The following is a 19596-nucleotide window of genomic DNA, read 5'->3' as shown; positions in this document are numbered from 1 at the left end:
TTCGCTTTAGAGAAAGCCGGCAAGATGTATTCATGCCACGTCGGGTGCTCACAATGGTTAGCCTTGCTCGTGAATACTGAAAGCACAACCACAGACATCACTTCTGGGATATCTGCCAAGTACATATGCATTTCGACTAATGGGAGTCTGCTCTCGTGTGCGTAATTGCCACGGGGTTGCGTTTCACAGTGTCCCCACTCGAGCGATGCCCGCGAGGTACAGCACCCTTCACGGCCGTCCCCAGCACCGGCGTTTTAGACGCTCTGCCTTTCCATTAATTAGCTTCTCCATTTTCTGTTGGCCACTCTGACATTTTCCTGCTGCTAATTCACTGATTAAACCTATTAACGTGATTAGGGAGGCATTTCCAAGACAGCTGCCATTATATGCGCCACACTGTCGAGAGGCAAGCAAGCTGCCTCATATTTGCGTGGTTCGAGCTCGAGAAAGAAGACAGAAAAACCAGAGATGTTTGTGCATTTTGAACAGCTGTATTTGGCTGCACTTCTCTCTGTCTAAAGTTGAGTTCAGCACCAGGAGCTGTCCAGCACTTCCCCCATTAAAGCACCAAGTGCTGCCTGGTGTTGTCCCTGTTTCAGCACCAGGAACTGTCCATTTGTGTTTCTGCACTTCTAAAGCAAATCCTAAATAGGTTAGGATAACAATGGTAGACATAACACTGTTATATGTTCTTTTAAAATGATTCTGGAAAGCCGCATTTTAGAATTACAGTAAACCCAGTTTAGAAAAGGCATTTCAGGTTTGGGCTATGTAAAAATGATCCATCGCATTGTCTGGGGTTTAATTAAAAATAGAAACAAAAGTGAATTTACTGAAGTTGTGCCATAGTGTGTAAATGAGACATTCGTCAGATGGGATTTAAAGCACACATGGCCATTGTTTACCATAGTGTTTGCCTAATTGTCAATGAGGCACATTTTACGGGCGCATATTTCATATTCTATATCAAATACAGCCACCCACACATATGCACACTGCTGTGCACCGCACTCATATGACTTTGTAGACTCTATAGTCTGCGGGGACAACGGAGCGGGGAATCAGACCATCTAAAGCTGAATTAATATGAGAGAGAGAACCTAAAGATGAGACATTTCCAGCCTGCCCTTTGTTCTTCATGTAGACCAAAAAGCTAAGCATGAGCGTTAAGTTTGTTTATCTTCTATACAATTTCTAAATTTCTAAAATGTCTACATTTTTTGGCCCAGCAGCCCCCTAAGCCGCGCGGCGCTGTCTGTTTGTCTATCTGACAGCAGTAAGGTGAAGTGGGTAAGTCTGGCTCCGCATGCTCCACACTTGGTAGTGCTGCAGTGTCGCGTCGCTTCTGGAGACTGCCTCACGCGCCTCTCTATACCGCCTCACACATTCAGCTCACAGCTCCCTCCCTCTGCTCCGGCTCTCTCTCACTCCCCTCCTCCCTGTCTGTCTGTCTGTGTCTCTCCCTCCCTCCCTCCCTCGCTCTCTCTCTCTCCCGCTCTTTCTACTGCCTCACCAGAGCGGCTGCAGTTTCGTTCTCCAACACTCTCTCTCCCTCCATCTCTCCAAGTGCTGTAGGAATACCGAGCTCAGACAAAGAAAGCTCCAGAGAACAGAGGAGAGGAAGTAAAAGAGTGCACGTTGAGGGACAGAAAAAGCATTTTAAAGAGAAAGACGGGTGCAGACTTTCAGACCACGGTGTGGGAAGAGACTGAGAGAGAGAGAGAAACAGTGTCGCCATTTCAGTAGGTTTCACTTTGTTTACCTCTTGTTCTTCTTGTTTTGCCACGCTGGCATGATGTGGCCTCATAATCCGTGCTCATTTATGGACCGTTAGCGTGCATGCTTGCCTGTGCGTGTGAACAAGTGTGAGAGAGGAAGACGTTTTGGACGCTATAATGCATTCATTAAGCCGTCACTTTTTGCATTCCAACACACAGGGCTGCAGAGCTGTCTGACAAAGTAAGCTCTGCTACCTCTATGGCTTTCGAAACACGATGCTAGCTATCTGACAGACTAGTAGTTGTTTTCAACTACATATACGCATGACACTCAATAATTAGCGAGCATAAATTGATTTCTCGCTAAAGCCTGACAGCAAATTCATCATGTTTTTATAAGGTTTATTGTGCATGTTTGGGTCAAACTTACAGAGGCGGATTAAACATTTTTGCTCCTCGGGAAATGCGACTTTGAAAGTTGAGCAATTTGAAGTTGAATGTGAGTTGCGGCTGAGGTTTGCTGAATGTGGCTCTTGTAGATTTACCTGTAGAACAAAGAGAAGAGTTGGTACAACCGAGACTCGATAAACAGCTACTGATAATGCAGCCATAGGCATGAATATAATGTACAGAGGTGTTATATAATGTCAACCAGGGACATGCCATAGGGCAATGTGATTGTATATACACAGGACCTCCGGGACAGAGATTTACATTTCTTCTAAACTGACAATTACTTAACATTGATATTGGTATTATTTAAAAAGTATCGATGAAACGAATAAAACAACAAAATATGTATTCATTGATAATCTAGTGTGCAAATCTCATAAACAATCACTGTATGTTTGCATCAGTGATGAGAAGACAGCATTATTTATACGTACAACCATCTGAACACATGTTTATGCAAAGAGATGGGTGAGATTGTTGCTAATGTTCCCAGCTGATCTAAAACCAGCCATAATAAATCATAATAATAGCTCAGGTGAGACTTAAGGCAGGAGTTACTGGCCCTGGATCAGCAGTAAGGTGTCTCAGAGCAATCTCAGCAGGAGTTCAGGAGTGAGATGTCATACTCGCGCTCATGAATACTGTATGCGATCTCACACGGTTCCTGCATATGATCTCATTACTCTTATGTATAACAAAGCTTGTTAGTGTAGTTTAAACTTACCATAGAAACATTCTGCAGATATTTTATGGCAGTGACATTATTGTCTTATATACTTATATGCTTATTATTAGCAGTAGTACCCTGTACATTTTTTTGTTGTTGAAATTATTGTTTGAGCGACCTTACTTTTGTGATTTCTTTTCAGCTGCGTACCGCATTTACGATCTAAAGCTAAACAGTCAGTGTATAACACTGGGTTTGAGGTGGAGACTTGTTCTCAGGAGAAGATATGATTTGTCTGGCTAGAAGCTCCATGACCCCAGAGGGCTCCCGAGCCATTTATATGAAAACACGCTGAGGAAGAGAAACACAGTCAGAAAAAGAGAGGGAAAGGGAGAGAGAGAGAGAAACACTGCCCATTTCACAATCTTACTGGTTTAATGAGTTGCCAACCCCCACCACCCTTTACCCACCCCACATACACCACACACACATGCACAGAGAGAGAGAGAGAGAGAGAGAGAGAGAGACATACAAACACTTACCACTCTGTCTGATGTGTGGCAATGGCTCAGATAAAAATAGCACCGACGGTGAAGGCAGCTTTGGAAAGAGCAAAATTAGACAGATTTAATTTATGTGCATATTAGGCTCAATGTACAGTATATACGCACAATATAATGGTCACATCTATGCTTTAATTTACTGTTTCATCAATTTGAGTATGTGTTCTGAAAAATTCTTATTATACTGTTTAAATTTTTGTTTATTTGTGGCGTGTTTATTTCAGTGTAGGAATCATATTCTATTCATACATTGCCATAGCAATGCTAACAAAATACAGTTCTACACATTATTATACTGTACACTTTTAAAAATGCTGAGCTGTTTTCAATTCATGAACAGAACCAACCTTTGGGTTATAATTTAATGCTGACTTTTTGTTTCCCAACCATTGGTTAAAAAACTCAGGCTAATTTAAAACCCAACAGTACTCATTTTTTGGGATAATTCAACTAAAAAATAAAATCCAGTCATAATTTACTCATCCTCATGTCACTTCCATATGTAGAATGCACAAGTCTGTTCTCGATGGCACTAAATAATCCAGACATTTTAAACCTTCTGAACAAAGTTGCAGCCCGGCTTGAGTGAGGAAGCTAAATGGAAGAGTCTACGGAGAAAAGAAAGTCATACCAGTATTGAGAAACTTGAGTACAATATCTCTACAGAATCTTTATTTTTGGGTGAACTATTTCTTTAAGTCAAAGTCTGCCAGTGCTTATAGCATTAAGGCAAGTGAGATTTCTAACCTACCTGTCAAACTAATGCAGCTCTGCCAAACTTCCAACCAATTCCCCCTTTTCCAGCAGATTTTTTAAGTTTCCTCAAGCCGAACTGAGACTTTGGGTTTGTTGGTGGTAGTGTGGCACTAATCCAACCATTCATGATTATGTAAATTAAAGTAATAGTTCACTCAAAAATAAAAATTCTGTCATCATTTACTCACCCTCTTGTCATTTCAAACCTGTATGACTTCTGCACAAAAGAAGATATTTTGAAGAATGTTGTTAACTGTCCCCCATTCACTTGCATTGGATTTGTGTCCATACAATAGAAGTGAATAGGGGCCAGTGCTGTTCAGTTACCAACTTTCTTCTTCAAATATCTTCTTTTGTGTTTTGCAGAAGAAAGAAAGTCATACAGGTTTGAAATGACAAGAGGGTGAGCAAATGATGACAGAATATTCATTTTTGGGTGAACGATCACTTTAAAGGAAGACAGTTTTAACTCTGCAATCTACTGCATGCTCAGTCCCAAAAAGTCTTCAAGAGAGGTTTACAGAGAGGGTAAGTAGCTCTAGTGGTATTAATGCCGTGCGGTTTTGCTGAATCATGTGGTGCTACAGGAGCATTATCAGACTGACAGACAGGCATTTATGGGCTGATGAACTTAGACACACACACAGACATGCAGTCTTTCAATGCTTATGACATGAGACTGAAAAATCACGCCAAAACTGAATTTGGATTGGAATAGGACTTTTCGGTTTGAATGAATTAAATTCTTGGTAGGAACGTAACATGACATTGCAGTTCATGAGCCTTTTGTGAAAATAATGGCATAATGATGTCTTGTTGGTGATATGTACATGTAATGTCATGAAACAATTCTTTAAGGTGTTTTCTAGCACCTGCATTAACAGACGCAGTTACAAAAACAAAGCAATAGTTAATCAACATACACAAATATTCAGAAACAAAGAACACGGTCAAGGTAAAGCAGCCGATTGCATTGGTTAATGGCAAAGCATCACTGCATTGAGTACATGGAAACAGCCATTAGTAACAGTCTCTCCATTGAATCTTTTACTTTATAATCCAAGTCTACATTTTCAACGCATGTTTCTTCTAATAAGTCTCAGTGTGAGCAATGACAGGTAGAATTCCTTATAGAGGAAACATAAGGTCCAATGTAGGCATTCAGAAAGACTAGCCTTGAGTCAATAACGTTTGGTGCAGGTGACATGTTTTATAGATGTGGGTCATGGGGTGATGTAAAGATTTCTCAGTTCTCCGGACAAACCCTCCATCTACACATAGAGAGTTCATTGAATTTGCTCATTATATACGAAGGCTACGTGCTTTCAGATGATAATGTTGCATTTCCATGGGAAGTCCTGATCTACATTAGATTCTGCTGTGACCTAGTTGAGTAAAGCGAGGGAGAGACAGAGAGAAAAAAAGCAAAAGACTGAAAGAGGGAGTGAGAAAATGAAAAAGAAAGCTAGTGAGAGATTTGTATGAGGGTGAATAAAACATTCGGGGGCAGCCCGAGTTAGATCCCAGGATGCAAGATCAGCAGGCATGCAGTGTAAACAAACCCAGTCTAGTCTCTCGCCCTAAGTAAACATCTGCAGCCCAGCAGTGTTTTAGCCTAAATTAGGACCATGTTCATTTTAAATGGCAAAATAAACTGTAGTTTAATAATCTAATTCAATTTGAACTAATGCGACTTGTACTGCATACTAATTCAGCTATCCGTGTGTAAATGAATGACTGTTTATTTACCCTCATGTCTTTCCAGAAACACATTTCATTGTTTTTCTGTGGAACAATATGTGACCCTGCCTGCGAAAACCAAAGTCTCAAAATCTAGATATTAGGAGCCATTTCAACCATTCATTTCATTATGATTTTAGTATTTGACTCAGTCTATATTAAAATATAACAATATATTCTTTACATTATGTAGGATCATTTTATTAAAAAAAAAAAAAAGTTAAAAAAATGTTTTTTCAGGTAGGGTCACCTATATGTATACAGAATATATCGAGATCAATTCTTTACAAAAAAATCATTTTAAAGGGATAGTGCACCTAAAAATGAAAATTCTTTCATCATTTATTCACCCCCATATCATTCCAAATGTGTATGACTTTCTTTCTTCTGCAGAACATAAAGGATGATATTTTGAAAAACATTGCCCCCATAGACTTCCATTATATGGACACAACACCACTGAGACATTTCTCAAAATATCTTCTTTTGTATTTCACAGAACAAAGAGTCATATACAGGTTTTGATTGACATGAGGGTGAATAAATTATAACAATGTTTATTTTTAGGTGTACTACCTCTTTAAATCTGCTATTGTATAAATATATAGACTATTTTTCCTTTCTACTAATATTATAACACAATATTTTGTGTTACATAGAAAGAAAATACATGAAAGTGACTTGAAAGCAAAACAAACCGAGAGGACGATAGGAGGTTACAGAGCTGTTCCCTTTATAAATACCAAACCAGCCATATCTTCCCCAACCATACCCATGAGTCCATCAATCACTGCATTCAATCCTGCGAGTGCATCTGATCACCTTATCAGGAGATCGTCAGGCTCGTGGCATCAGTACACAACACACGAGCGCCGGGATATAAACTCCCATCCCCACAGACTGCATAGATGCTCTCGAAATCACTACTGACCTGATTTGCCCATATATGCACAGTGACTTGGAAAAGCTATCGAGCCTGTGTGTTGAAAGCACAAACCGTACACACGGCTATCCGATAATGGTGATGATTCACTCCAATCTGTAAGAGCATCTCACACCATGAGCTGGGGCCACATATGGAGGCCTATTTCCTGTTGCATTTGCAGATTCGTGGAAGGGAGGGGGGAATAAATGGTGGATCCTCATCATCTTGCTTTTAGAATTTGAAAAGGATTCCTTTTGTGTGTATGTTTGTTCAGTAGGGGCATTTTCCTTAATAACTAATCTTAGGTGATTACAGGAGTTGAGCTCTTAAGATATCATCTGCTTTCTGCTCACTCTTTATACTTAGCGTAGTTCTAAAAGGAAAAGAGGATGGAGTACATTAGAGAGCTGAAATGGGCCAGAGTGGGTATTTTGCCACCGCAGACGTAGACGCATGTAGTGTGTTAACGGAGTATTAGAAAGTATTAGAAAAAGGAAACAAGGTTCTCATTGCTGCGTTGGTATCGGATGAAGATACAGCTCTCGAATTTGCAGATGACAGAAGGATATACTAGATGGTTTAAAGTTTTTTTCTATGGAAGTGGTGTCTTAATTGCTTTTTAATGTTTATATAATCAGTCACGCTTCATACTGTGTACAAGTCAGTATGCAATTTGTACCGAAGTTTCTGGGGGGAGGGGGAGATATATTTGGAAGAAAGAAAGCTCATACTGGTATTAGAAAAAAATAAGCAACAAAGAAACATTCTGATATTGTGCTACAATCACACTATTTCAATTTCAGCTATATCTGAAGTTTTAAGAAAAGTTACATTTAGCAGACATGTTCCTGTAGGTCAGATGGTTCTCTTAAAAATAAAGGAGCATAAAAGGTCCTTCACAGTGGTGCCATAGAAGAACCATTTTTGGTTCCACAAAGAACCATTCAGTCAAAGGTTCTTCAAAGAACCATCTCTTTCTTACTTTCTGAAAAATCTTTTTTGCCACAAAGAACCTCTTGGAAACAGAAAGGTTCTTCAGATGTTAAAGGTTCTTTATGGAACCAAAAGGTTCTTCTATGGCATCAAAGAACCTTTTGAAGCACCTTTTTTAGAGTGTAGAATATCACAGCACCAATAACGAGATTGTTTGTCTGAATCCTATATTTTAGAATCAATTCTAAAAAAAAAACAATGTTTTGACAGTGTAATAGATTTAGGCTATACACTCCTAAAAATAAAGGTGCTTCACAATGCCATAGAAGAAGAAACAAATTGTCTAAATGGTTCTATAAAGCACCTTTAACATCCGAAGAACCTTTCTGTTTCACAAAATGTTCTTTGCTGTGAAAAAAAGTTCTTCAGATTATAAAAAGGTAAGAAAGAGATGTTTTTTTTAAGAACTGAATGGTTATTCTAATGCATTGCTGTGAAGAACCTTTTAAGTAAAAGAGTATGCTCTTTTCTGTTTATCCCTGACAATTTTTAATGGGTTTTGAAATCATGGATTTCAACATTATTGCAAGCTTGATTAGAGATTTGTATTGCTCAAAGGCTCTTTTATGGCTCATGAGACTTCATTCAGTTTATTATTAATTAGTCTTACTGTAGACGTTTGTAGTAATATTCCAATAATACAAATAGACCAAAAGAGTAAAGGGCTATAAAATAAAAGCGGATGGCATAATTGCGATAATTCAGTTTTGTGAGAATTTGATGAGAAATATTTAAAGAGATAGTTCACTCAAACATGAAACTTACTTGATCATTGACTCACCCTCATGCCATTCCAAAGCAGATGACTTTATTTCTTCTGCAAAACACAAAAGACATTTTAATGAACATTGGTTACCAAACAACACTGACCCCCATTGCCTTCCATTGTATGGACACAAACCATACAATCAAAATATCTTTCGTGTTCACAGAAGAGTCATAAACTGTTTTTGAACACCATGAGAGTAAATAAATAACAGAATTGTTATTTTTGGGTGAACTATCCTTGAAATTCACATTGAAATTTCTGACTTAAGATATTGGTATACTGGCAAATGTAAGCAGTTTGAGACAGTGGTGAGATCTCTGTTGAAACTTTAGAGACAATATGTCATTTTCTCAGGAGACAAATCAAAGAGGCAGAAAACCTAAGTCTCACTTCTCATGTGGTCTCATTGACATCTGTGAGAAACGTTGGAGACATTAAAGATATCTCGTTCGTGATTCTTCTTTCCTATGCGAGTCTACCACAGTTGGTCCGGACTCTAGTCTGACTAAATCATACACGCACTGGTGGCATCTGTGTTCCATCTGCTGTTCTCACCTTCGGTTGTCATTGTAGACCAGCCCTGTGAAAAGTTACATAACAACATCATATAACAGGGCTGGCATGAACAGCGAAGCATCACATCATGTCCATACCAATTAGCTTTGGGGATATTTATATACAACGTTGGACACACACACACACACACACACACACACACACACACGCACGCACGCACGCACGCACGCACACGCGTGCACACATACACACACGAGAGATGTTAAGGAATGACCAGTCTGTAAATTAAAGAGTTGGCTGTAGGGTTTCTTTCCAGACACTGTTTGGGAGTGTCGGACACAAAGCCTAGAGAATGAGTCATGAAGTGGGAGAGCTGTTATTTTTAACACGCACGCACGCGCTTGCACACACTCCACCTTGCCTCACGCAGGCTGCTATGCAATTGGCTCACTGGGGGCAGTCCTGTGATGGAAGACGTGAGGTAACACCTCCATTAGAGTCCAGTGCGGGCCCTCCAGCACAATGACTCAGCTAAAATACACTGCTAATTATTCATTAGGACCAAATGTGCCTACAGTACACAGCCTGCGCAGGGCTCCGAGCGCATGGCACAACATCGTATTCCCTTATCCCACATACACACTGCGGTAGCTATGGGTTTTTAACAAGATGAGTAATTTTTGTCATCCTTTGGTGGAAGAGAGCGAGATGAAATGGCTCATTATTGCAATTATTGTGATTATTCATTTTAGGAAAGAGCTAGAGAGTAAGAAAGAAATAGAAAGCGAGAGAGCCCTGGCTGGTGGTAATTAAAGCACGTCCTTCTCGATAGGACGCAGTGGAGGTCTGGCTGATTGCTCCATGGTTTCTCCGTCTCTGAATGTGTTGTGAATGAGACAGACAGTAGAACGAGCGCTGCATGCTGATTAAAATCATATTTCCCATCCATCTCGGCTCAATCCGTGCTGATTTGCTTCGCTGATTAGAATTTGCTGGCGACAACGATGGAGATGGAGCCCGACGCTACGCACCTATAACTAATCGCGTTCTAACGCTGCACAGAGCTCATAAAGACGGGCCGAATTAGTACCTGTAAGCATTCGGACTGATGTGCGCCGAAACATGGCTGGAAAACCAGTTAGTTGACAAAGAGGGCTTCGGACAGCCATATGAGTTTGGTTGAGACAAAGTACTGCAATTGTCAGCGGCTGTATGAGTCGACTGACGACCATAATGATGTTCTTTTTTTCCAGCAGCCGATATTTTTAGGGCTTTCTGTACATGAGTCCCTGTGTGAAACACACCTGTATGTGTGTGAAAGCGACCGAGCCGTGTGCTATCCCCAACACACACAGGAGCACACCGGCTCACCAGCTGCAGAGGTAAGGCGTGGTGAGCCCAGCAGGCTGCTAGAGTAGAGGAGGAGATGTAATTAGCAGGTATGGTGTGAAAGCGGTCAGATCAGGCTGCAAGGTGCCCCGCATTGTGAACAAGCTAAGCGCTGCAAAAGTTCATCATGACATTTTCACCTCCATTATGTGTCACGGGATGGCATTTATGCTGTATTTAATGGAGGATTGTGTGTGCGCTTCTGTGTGTGCTTTAACTTAGAAAAATGCTTAGGCTGGAATTTTTGGATTTTCTGTTTTATTATTGTGGAGATTCGTTTTAGGTTTGTTTTGAATTGCATTTATTGTTATAGTTTATTAATAAAAACAAAGGATGCTCAAAGTTTGGGGTGAATTTAGGACAAAGAAAGTTTGTGGATAAAGACAAAATAATAATAAGAATCATTAAGAGGATAAGAATGTTAGAAAGCCAGACCATAGACCAAAAATATTGATGACTCTAGAAGTTTCAGATTTGTCCAATTAAAGGAATAGTTCACCTAAAAATTAAAATAATTTCATCATTTACTCACAAAAGAAGATAAACAACATTGGGGCACCATTGACCTCCATTGTGTGGTCACAAAACCACTGAGACATTTCTTAAGATATCTTCTTCTGTTTTACACAAAAGAAAGAGTCATATCGTCGCTGTCCTTCCGAAACCTTGGATGTCAAAATTTGCACTTTTTCTGCAAAACACTGAACTTTTTAAAAGATTAAATACTTAATACGTTTTATTGGTTAGATATTTGTAAAACCCAGTGACAAACATGAAGGGAAACTAATAATATTGATTCATGGCAAAAACTTTAAATCACAAAATATGGAGATACAAGGTTTCAGAAGGACAGCAGCGATATACAAGATTTTAATGACATGAGGGTGCAAATTGCATTTTTTGGGTAACCTATCCCCTTAAATGTTCATGACGGCACTCCCCGTCACAACCTGGAAAAGACTAGCAAGAATGTTATAGTTATGTCACTCTTCTCGTTATAAGAAGAAAAGGGAACGAGCCGTTCATTATGTCCCACCCAAAGTTCCTGTTTCAAAAGGAAACACTTCACTGTGCTCATCAAGTAAATTCACAGCATTTTTGAGCGCTTACAAGATTCTGTAGATAATGAATGCGTTTTTCACACATCCTGGAAAGAGTTACTGTAAAAAAACTGTAAACCAAACACATTAAAAACAGAAAAGCCATTAATTGCTGTCAACTAGTCGTTTTGTGTGTAATCTGACGGGTACGGTGATTTCTTCCTGTCAGCCATTTCTGGCAGTCTGGGTCCCCACGTCTCCTCCGGGCCTGGCACCAACCAAGGTTGTCGAATGAGGGACCAAAAGCTATTTTCCGCTGAACTGCTCCGCTCTCTCTGAGGACATGAAGTCTCAGGAAGCCTTCAGCCTTTCCCGTCGCTGGGAGAGAGGACTTCTGGCGCCTCCGTTGCCATTGACGACGTGTTGGTTGGATCCCACGCGGTTGCCAGGCATCATTAAGACCTGATGGCACGGGTTTCTCTCTCCATAAGCAAGCCTTGAAAATGGCAGGGGCAATTAAAGCTCTTCTCTGCCTGATGGAATAGAATGAGGCCCCAGGAGAGAGAGGTAAAGAGATGGAGAGGGAGGCATTGTTCTCCAGCTTTACCTTTGATGATGATGCGATAGAGTGCATCGGGGTGGAAGAGAGGTTTGCTTCACTGTTTAGTGCAGAGTATGTTCGTGGATTGCATCCATATGGGTGCGTTATATGGGTTGAGTCAGACGCTGGGCTCTGAGAGCCCTCAACACAGAGCCATTTGTAGATTAGCTGCATCTGGCAGATCAAGACCGTTTCCATTAGTGCTTATATTAGGAAACTTACAAGAAATGTCCTCAGAGCTCTGGTGCCATCTCAAAGATGGGAGATATGCCAGCATGTTTTGAAGGAGGAGTTATTCTCAAAATACCCTCCAGTGCTGATGTAGTTGTGGTTTCAGTCCCATCTAGTTTTTTCTCTCTTGTATTCTGCTTATAACCTATGGCTCCATGGCTAGTCATGTAGCTAATAATGAAGAGCTCTAGTGTGCGTGTGCTCGGATTCTAAATGAGGACTGGAAAATGCAAGCAGCCCACACTCTCGGCTCAGCGCGCTGATTGGAATTCTGGCTAGACTCTGTGCAGGCATCTGCATTTCATGCGCTCACATTCACGCGCAGACAAATTTGCATTACCGCTGCAATCACGCTGAGTGAGTCACCCCAACTGATAAGGTACAGCAGAAGTCTAGACTCTTTCAAGCTCTTGACTGAATATCCCAGTATTGTGCGGCTTAGTGGATAACAGACCTCGGGTGTTGGGGCGACAATACACCACTGTCGTGGGCCGGCCCTCATTTCTGTGTTGTAAGAGAATGTGAAATTAATAATGTCTCATGACATGATTGTTTCAGGGCTCTTGTAGACATGATGCCATCTGAATTGAGGCCGGGCAACAACCAGCCAAGCAAATCTGACCAGTCACACAACATAAATCCAGACCAATCTCAAGGCCACTGACACTATGACGCAACACAGACGAAAATAGATGTGTTTCAAAATGGCAAAAAGTATGATTTGGAATTTGGACGTGCAGAGTATTTTGATGGCCATCCATAAAGTCTGGGTGAGCCTGGAGGGTTGCAGGGTCATGTCTCTCTGACTGGGTCGCTCTGTTCCTGATGACTGGGCATGATGCACGATCACACAAACACGCATACACGCTCTTATGTGGGGGAGGAGAGTCTCACAGTGGTGCTGTGCAGCTGTAGCACTTTTTAGATGAATGGGATGTGACAACAACCCTGCCAGACGAATGCCCGCGTGAGGGTTTTTGGGGGGGTGAGAGGTGGGTGCTGGAAGAGGGAAGATTTGGCCCGATGCTAAAGACTCCAGTTGGACTTTATACGTAGCCATTATAACACTGTTCTGATCCAGAATGGCTGTGCTCTGTAAGTCTCTCCCACAATGTCTGGGCTGTGTTGTGAAACTGAATTAATAATCAGCATTATTAATACTGAGATAAATTCCAACAAATGCAATAAAGTTTACAATCAAATATGAGATTAAAAAATGTCTGGAACCTTGGTGAGCTCAGGTTGAGGTCTCAGTACGTCTCCACTCATCATTGTGAGGTAGATGGATAGAGAGAGAGGGTGAGGCAGACATTGCGAAAGAGAGAGAGAGTGAGAGAGAGAGAGAGAGAGAGAGAGAGAGAGAGAGAGAGAATTCGATTTTGAAGCAGTATGTCCCACTTTATGTGAGACAGAAGTCTATTGGGCATGAATACTAAATAGTGTTTTCCCCAATTACAAGCAAGCCGGGCCAGCTCGCTGCCACTGGGGGACAGCTGGAGCTCATATGCTTTGATTTGACCAAGTAAGGTTCAGAGAGCTTCCCATACCGTCCCAGTGTGAGCAACAGAGTGATCTATCAGCAAAAAGGGGGGCAACGTGAGAGCGAGCTAGCGCACACGTTCATGGGAAGGTGTTACACACAAAGAGCTGTCTTGCTAAGCAAATACATTCAAGTCTGTATCTCTGTCATTGAAAGGCTTTCAATGCACATCTCCAGCACTTGGAGAGCAGCATTTGTGTCGCTGGCCTTGGTGCTGAAATATACTTGCACGCACACATGGATCTGTATCTGTTCCGCACACACACACAGAGAGAAATGCGCATCAGCATTTAACACACACACATTAACAGGATTTCCAAAAGCATGAGAAAAAAGTGTTACCTTGTTGACAGAGAGGAGTTTATCCTGTTATTAAAACTCCAGACTTTTGATAACACGTAGAATAACTAAATCCACCAAAGTGGGTAGAGCTTTCTCATACGTAGCACCTAAACTCTGGAATAGTCTTCCCGATACTATTCGAGGGTCAGACACACTCTCCCAATTTAAATCTAGATTAAAGACACATCTTTCAGCCAAGCATTCACTTAATGCAAAATATGCTAAATAAACCACCTGGAGACTGCATTTATTAGATATTATTTACTAGAATAATCTTACTTGTTCTGTAAACACCATGCACTGTGCTGTGTTTTACCTTTTTTGTGTTTTTCAGTTTTTCTTATTTTCTCCTGTAAAGCTGCTTTGGAACAATGCACATTGTGAAAAGCGCTATATAAATAAAATTGAATTGAATTGAGTGGAGTGGAGTGTGTGTTTTGTCTGAAAGAAAAGAGATGATTTTGGAGTATTCTATATGACCTGTTAAACACTCATGAAGCAAATTCGACATTATATTAAATAAAACTCTGAGCACTTATTAAAAGCTAAACTTGTCAAAAGGATCAAGTGTCTGCACTTCATTATTTTAAAGGGTTCAAAAAAACCTCCCCAGTGATTTATATTTTTATAACGTTCCTTCTAAAGGCATGAAGACCTTCATGATTCTCTCAAAAATCTGAAAAAATGGCTGACTTTATTCCTTATGAACGGAACATATTTCCAAACTTTAAAAGCTGCACCTGTCACTTATTATCTTTTCAAATAAATGAATACTGACAGTTATTTGTTTTTTTCTTTGCTCTGACACTATGATAATGAAGGCACGCAATAACTTTCGACATCTGAACGTCTCTCACAATAAGTGCATTGTACGTCAATCTGCAGATTTAACGTAACTTCAATTTATGACAAATGACGGAGAAAAACGTTTTTTCATCTCTAACAGAAAATGAGTTTTGAGGAACAGTTTTGAGGGAAGCGCTGCAGAAGATTCAGCCTTATCGCACCACACAGGAGGAGCTCACCTGTCCCACACACCTGTCCCACCATCAACCAGTAAATCTCAGGTAATGCAAATCTGTTCATTCTGCATGGCTGCAATGTTATAAGAGCTACCAAACTAATGTGCTAATTCGGTAATTAATTTGGTAATTTAAAAAATTGCAAGAAAACGAAGCTTGCCCCGACCCGTTCTTAAATTCCATAATAAGGGATTTTCCCACCATTAGAGCAGTTTAAGATTACGCTTCCATCTTCATGTTTTGTAAATTTGCAGTCAGCTCAGCCCCGACTACTGCTTAAGGAAACACATTAAACCACACTCACCGTCTTGTGTGAGCGGCCCTGCAAACTTAATTACTGTAGACCAGTCGAGGTCCGTCAGAAGAGGCAAGGCAAGCTGAATCTTCTTAAACATTTAGTCAAAAAAATAAACCAAACGGATCCACCAATCTTTTGACCTACTGTACTAATGTGCATAACTCAGATGAGTACAAAAATATACAATATACAAATTTGTCTTCATTTATGTCTGGATTAATTTTGTTTTTAGTTTTATTGGCTTTTATTTTTAGATTTTTGTTTATTATTATAATTTTAGTGCCCTACACTTATTTCAGTTTTTCGATTTAGTTTAGGTTTTTCCAATAAATTTTAGGCCAATATTTGATTTGATTTCATGAAACAGAAATGTTTTTTAAAGTTTTAATTTTAGTAAACTGTAATAAATTGTAATAACTGAATTTATTACACGGCTCGTTGGAATGCTTGATTCTGATTGGCCAGTCGTGACATTTGCAGGTTCGTTATTCCCAGATAACAACCTCTCAAAACTAATAACACACGGTAACCCGGATCATTTTTACAGGTTTTTTGGACAAATTAAATATAAATATGTCTTTTAATAACATACTGTATATGACATTGTATTTACAAATGATTAAACCAAATTGAATGTTCGTGACATTTGAACGTCGTTTCTTACCTTAAAACCGAAAGTAAACAGCTTTTCCTCACAGAAGGTCTGCATTCAGTAAAAATGAGCAAATAAAATATTTCAAATTCACATTTCATTTCCAGTTTTCCAAAAAAACTGGCAGCTGGCTGTTATCGCGAAATTTCTGCGATAACAACCGGCTGCCTGTACATTATCCCTTACATAATGTACAGTCTTTTTTATTCCCAGTACTTCAGTGGAATTTGCGAGAAGTTTGTTCACCACTATAAAAACACCAGAGAATGCTGAGAGCATGAATTCTCCTTTCGTTACACTAACCAATCAGATTTGCAATTCAAATGACACAATGTAATTTTCTCACATCAAAATTGTCCCTGAAAAAGGCAAAAGAGAAGGCAAAAATAAATTGAAACTGTGGACTATGGGCCATGAAAGGCTTATGTGTATATTGTATATTGTAATATATACAGTATATTGACACTTTTTGTAATGCTTTGCTTGTCTGTCACAATAATTTAAAATTTTAAATAATAAGTTTAAATTTTCTTCATATGTGAGCAAATACGGATTTATGCAATTTAATTAAGCACATCTGGTACTTTGTTCAATTAAATAATGTTATCAATTGACAGCCCTAATAGCTACATTGTATAATTAAGCATTTCCATTTTGTAGGCTTGGTGCTTCATTGTTTCCTAAACACGTGAAGAACATGAGATATACACCTTAGAACCCATTATAGCACTAAAACACTAAATCTTCATACAATTTGCATTTTGGCCATAATGTACCAGATCACCATCTTGAAATTATGAGGTTATGTCTGAATTCTGAGCAGGTTTGAGATAACAAGCTTTTTTGCATCCCATTTGACTTTTTAGACAAAACGTTTGTTTTCAAAAAAGGCTAAAAAACATCACCTAATGTAAATAAGTTTGTCACAGAATAAGAACAGAATTTGGACAAAAATGACATCATCAATGTGTAGCACTGCCTACGGTTTCCCAGTCTGTAATGTTTTGTTAATATATTCTATATCATCTAAGCCTTCTTCTATGCAGTTCATTTTTTTCATAATCATTCATGCTGCAGACATCAGTGCCCTTTTACAGCATTGTAAGAAGCGTCAGGCGTACCGTGGCTTTTACGGTAGCTTAGATAGTAGACCGGAGGTCAGACTAATTGCTGATTCTTTTCCCCAGATGGAGGTGGATGCGGCCGAGAAACGTCATCGAACACGATCTAAAGGTGTGCAAGGTATTGCGCACTCACACCGTTTTAGCTGCAGTCTCAACCTACGGTCAAATCCCCACTTTTTCCCCACATTTTCCCCACTTTCAACCCATAATTGAGACTTCTATTGCTTTTTAAATTTTCACTGATGTCAGTAGTGACAAATGTAGACTATTGATTGGACAGGTGACGCATCTAGCGAGAACTGACTCAGACAATCAGTGTACTCATTTTATTAAAATGACTTGATTTTCTTGATGATTTTCATGTTTTTTTTACCAATTGTTCTTACTGTGATTTTTTAGTCGCCGTGGAGGCCGCACAGGAACTGTTTAGGTAAGTCTGCATAAAGTGCAGGAATAATTCACTTTCAAAGTCAACGTGAAACATTTTACACTCTATTTTAATTATGTAATATGACTGAGTACTTTGTTTTTTGAGTACAGGAGGAATTTTCGATAAAAAAGTGAAACTTTATTTAACCTTTGGAAAATACATTTCCGCTCAAGATGGCATCAAAGCATAATTTTGCTAATTGATATTATTCCATGTGATTTATCTAATATGGCACGTACTACAGGCATAGCCTATTAATAGACCTCTCAGTGTAATTGCCTTCAGTGAGAACATGTGATTCTCCCAATTAGTATTAGTAAATATCCCTGCGCTCCTAATGAAATCATGCGTCATGATGAGAGCGAACGGTCTGTTTTTCCTCAGGGTGGCGAGTTGTTTTACTCATCTGTTGCCTTCACTTTCCCCCCTGTATAGCTTTCCCTCAAGTGCAATTTACAAGTCTCGTAAATGGCAGTATTTTTCTCATTATGAATAGTTTAACACACACTGTTGTTGAAAAAAGGCATATTTCATATTGTGCGGCTATATGGCCAATTACAAGGACAGCAGCAAGGACGCTGGGGTGTGTCACTGCGGGGGTGTGGTATAACCAGGCTTTCCAGAGGCGGCTTGTGTTGTCTTTATTATGGTATCGGACCAAATAGATCAGTTCTCTCTCTCTCTCTCTCTCTCTCTCTCTCTCTCTCTCTCTCTCTCTCTCTCGCTCTCTCTCTCTCTCTCTCCTTCACAATCATCAGGGCAATCTGCTTTATCAGCAGGTCTAGGCCTGTAGCTGCAGGCATCTTAAACACCAGTTACAGTCACTGATGGGTCACTAGCTTGATCAGACACAAAGATCCCCAGCCAACATGATCTCAGAGAGATGCAAGTCTTGAGCTAGGCTAGACATGTTTCTACTCAATGTCCTACTTTTTTTTTTTAAAGAACAAATTGCGTTGACTATGTTGACTGTAAACTTAGTGTAGATGACTCTAAAAATGTTTTTCAGAATCAGAGTGAACATTTTGTCAGATTTAATCACCCTCACATCATTTCAATGCCGTATGATGTTATTTCTTCTATGCAAAAAAATCTTCACTTACAGTTAATAGGTTCACAGTGACGACTGGCTGTGAAAGGACATAAAAAGACTTTAAAAGTAACATTAAAGTAGTCCATGTCACTCATGCTTTACATTCAAAGTCTTCTGAAGCCTTGTGTGATGAAGAGACTGAAATTATTCACTGGTAATATTCACCTTCTCTTCTCAAATCAAACATGGCGCACAGGTTGGCAGTCAATAGCATCATTGGATCGCAAGCTTTAAACCAAACATCTTTATGTCCAACTCTTTGATTTGAAAGATAAAAATAACAATACCAGTCTGAAATGACATGAGGGTGTGTGAATGACCCGGTGTTGGAACAGGGCAGAACTTCTAAACTTTAAATGTTTTGCCTCGTGGCTCTTAACTGGTTGTGAGCCTAAATGGAAGAGCCGAAAAGAATGATATGCAATATGAAACATGAAATATGGAGCCTGGTGAGTCATAGGCCTGGAGGACGCTGGGTGCTCTCTAAATCTGTAATGCAGGCTGATGTGCCAAACACAGTGAGCAAGAAAAAGTGTGTGTATGTGTCTATTTGCGTGTCTGTCTGCATGCGTGCCTACGTCTGTGTGACGTCAGCCTTGTATTAATTATTCCTCTTGTTTGCAGCTGTCCCACACCAGGGTGTGATGGTAGTGGACATGTCAGTGGCAAATACGCCAGACACAGGAGGTAAGAATTTACCTCTCATGTCTCCCTCATACACTGAGCAGAAATGA

At 39.9% G+C, this 19596-nt stretch overlaps 1 protein-coding gene across 4 annotated transcripts in view; it reads left to right on the top strand.

Moving 5' to 3' along the window:
* The first annotated feature begins 1492 nt into the window (after window positions 1–1492).
* Window positions 1493–19596, top strand: part of myt1la (myelin transcription factor 1-like, a) — a 51752-nt gene continuing 33648 nt past the window's right edge. For 3 of the 4 annotated variants that reach the window (XM_057352475.1, XM_057352474.1, XM_057352472.1), the window contains exons 1-5: window positions 1493–1742; window positions 15190–15310; window positions 17403–17457; window positions 17739–17769; window positions 19487–19549. In XM_057352475.1, coding sequence (XP_057208458.1) covers window positions 17403–17457; window positions 17739–17769; window positions 19487–19549 — 149 coding nt within the window. In that variant the 5' untranslated portion in view covers window positions 1493–1742; window positions 15190–15310. The remainder of the gene's footprint in view (window positions 1743–15189; window positions 15311–17402; window positions 17458–17738; window positions 17770–19486; window positions 19550–19596) is intronic. The other variant, XM_057352473.1, reaches the window with a different exon arrangement.

Source organism: Triplophysa rosa, linkage group LG15 (assembly GCF_024868665.1).
Source record: "Triplophysa rosa linkage group LG15, Trosa_1v2, whole genome shotgun sequence".
NCBI classification, from domain to species: domain Eukaryota; kingdom Metazoa; phylum Chordata; class Actinopteri; order Cypriniformes; family Nemacheilidae; genus Triplophysa; species Triplophysa rosa.
This window is presented reverse-complemented; position numbering and strand designations above follow the sequence as displayed.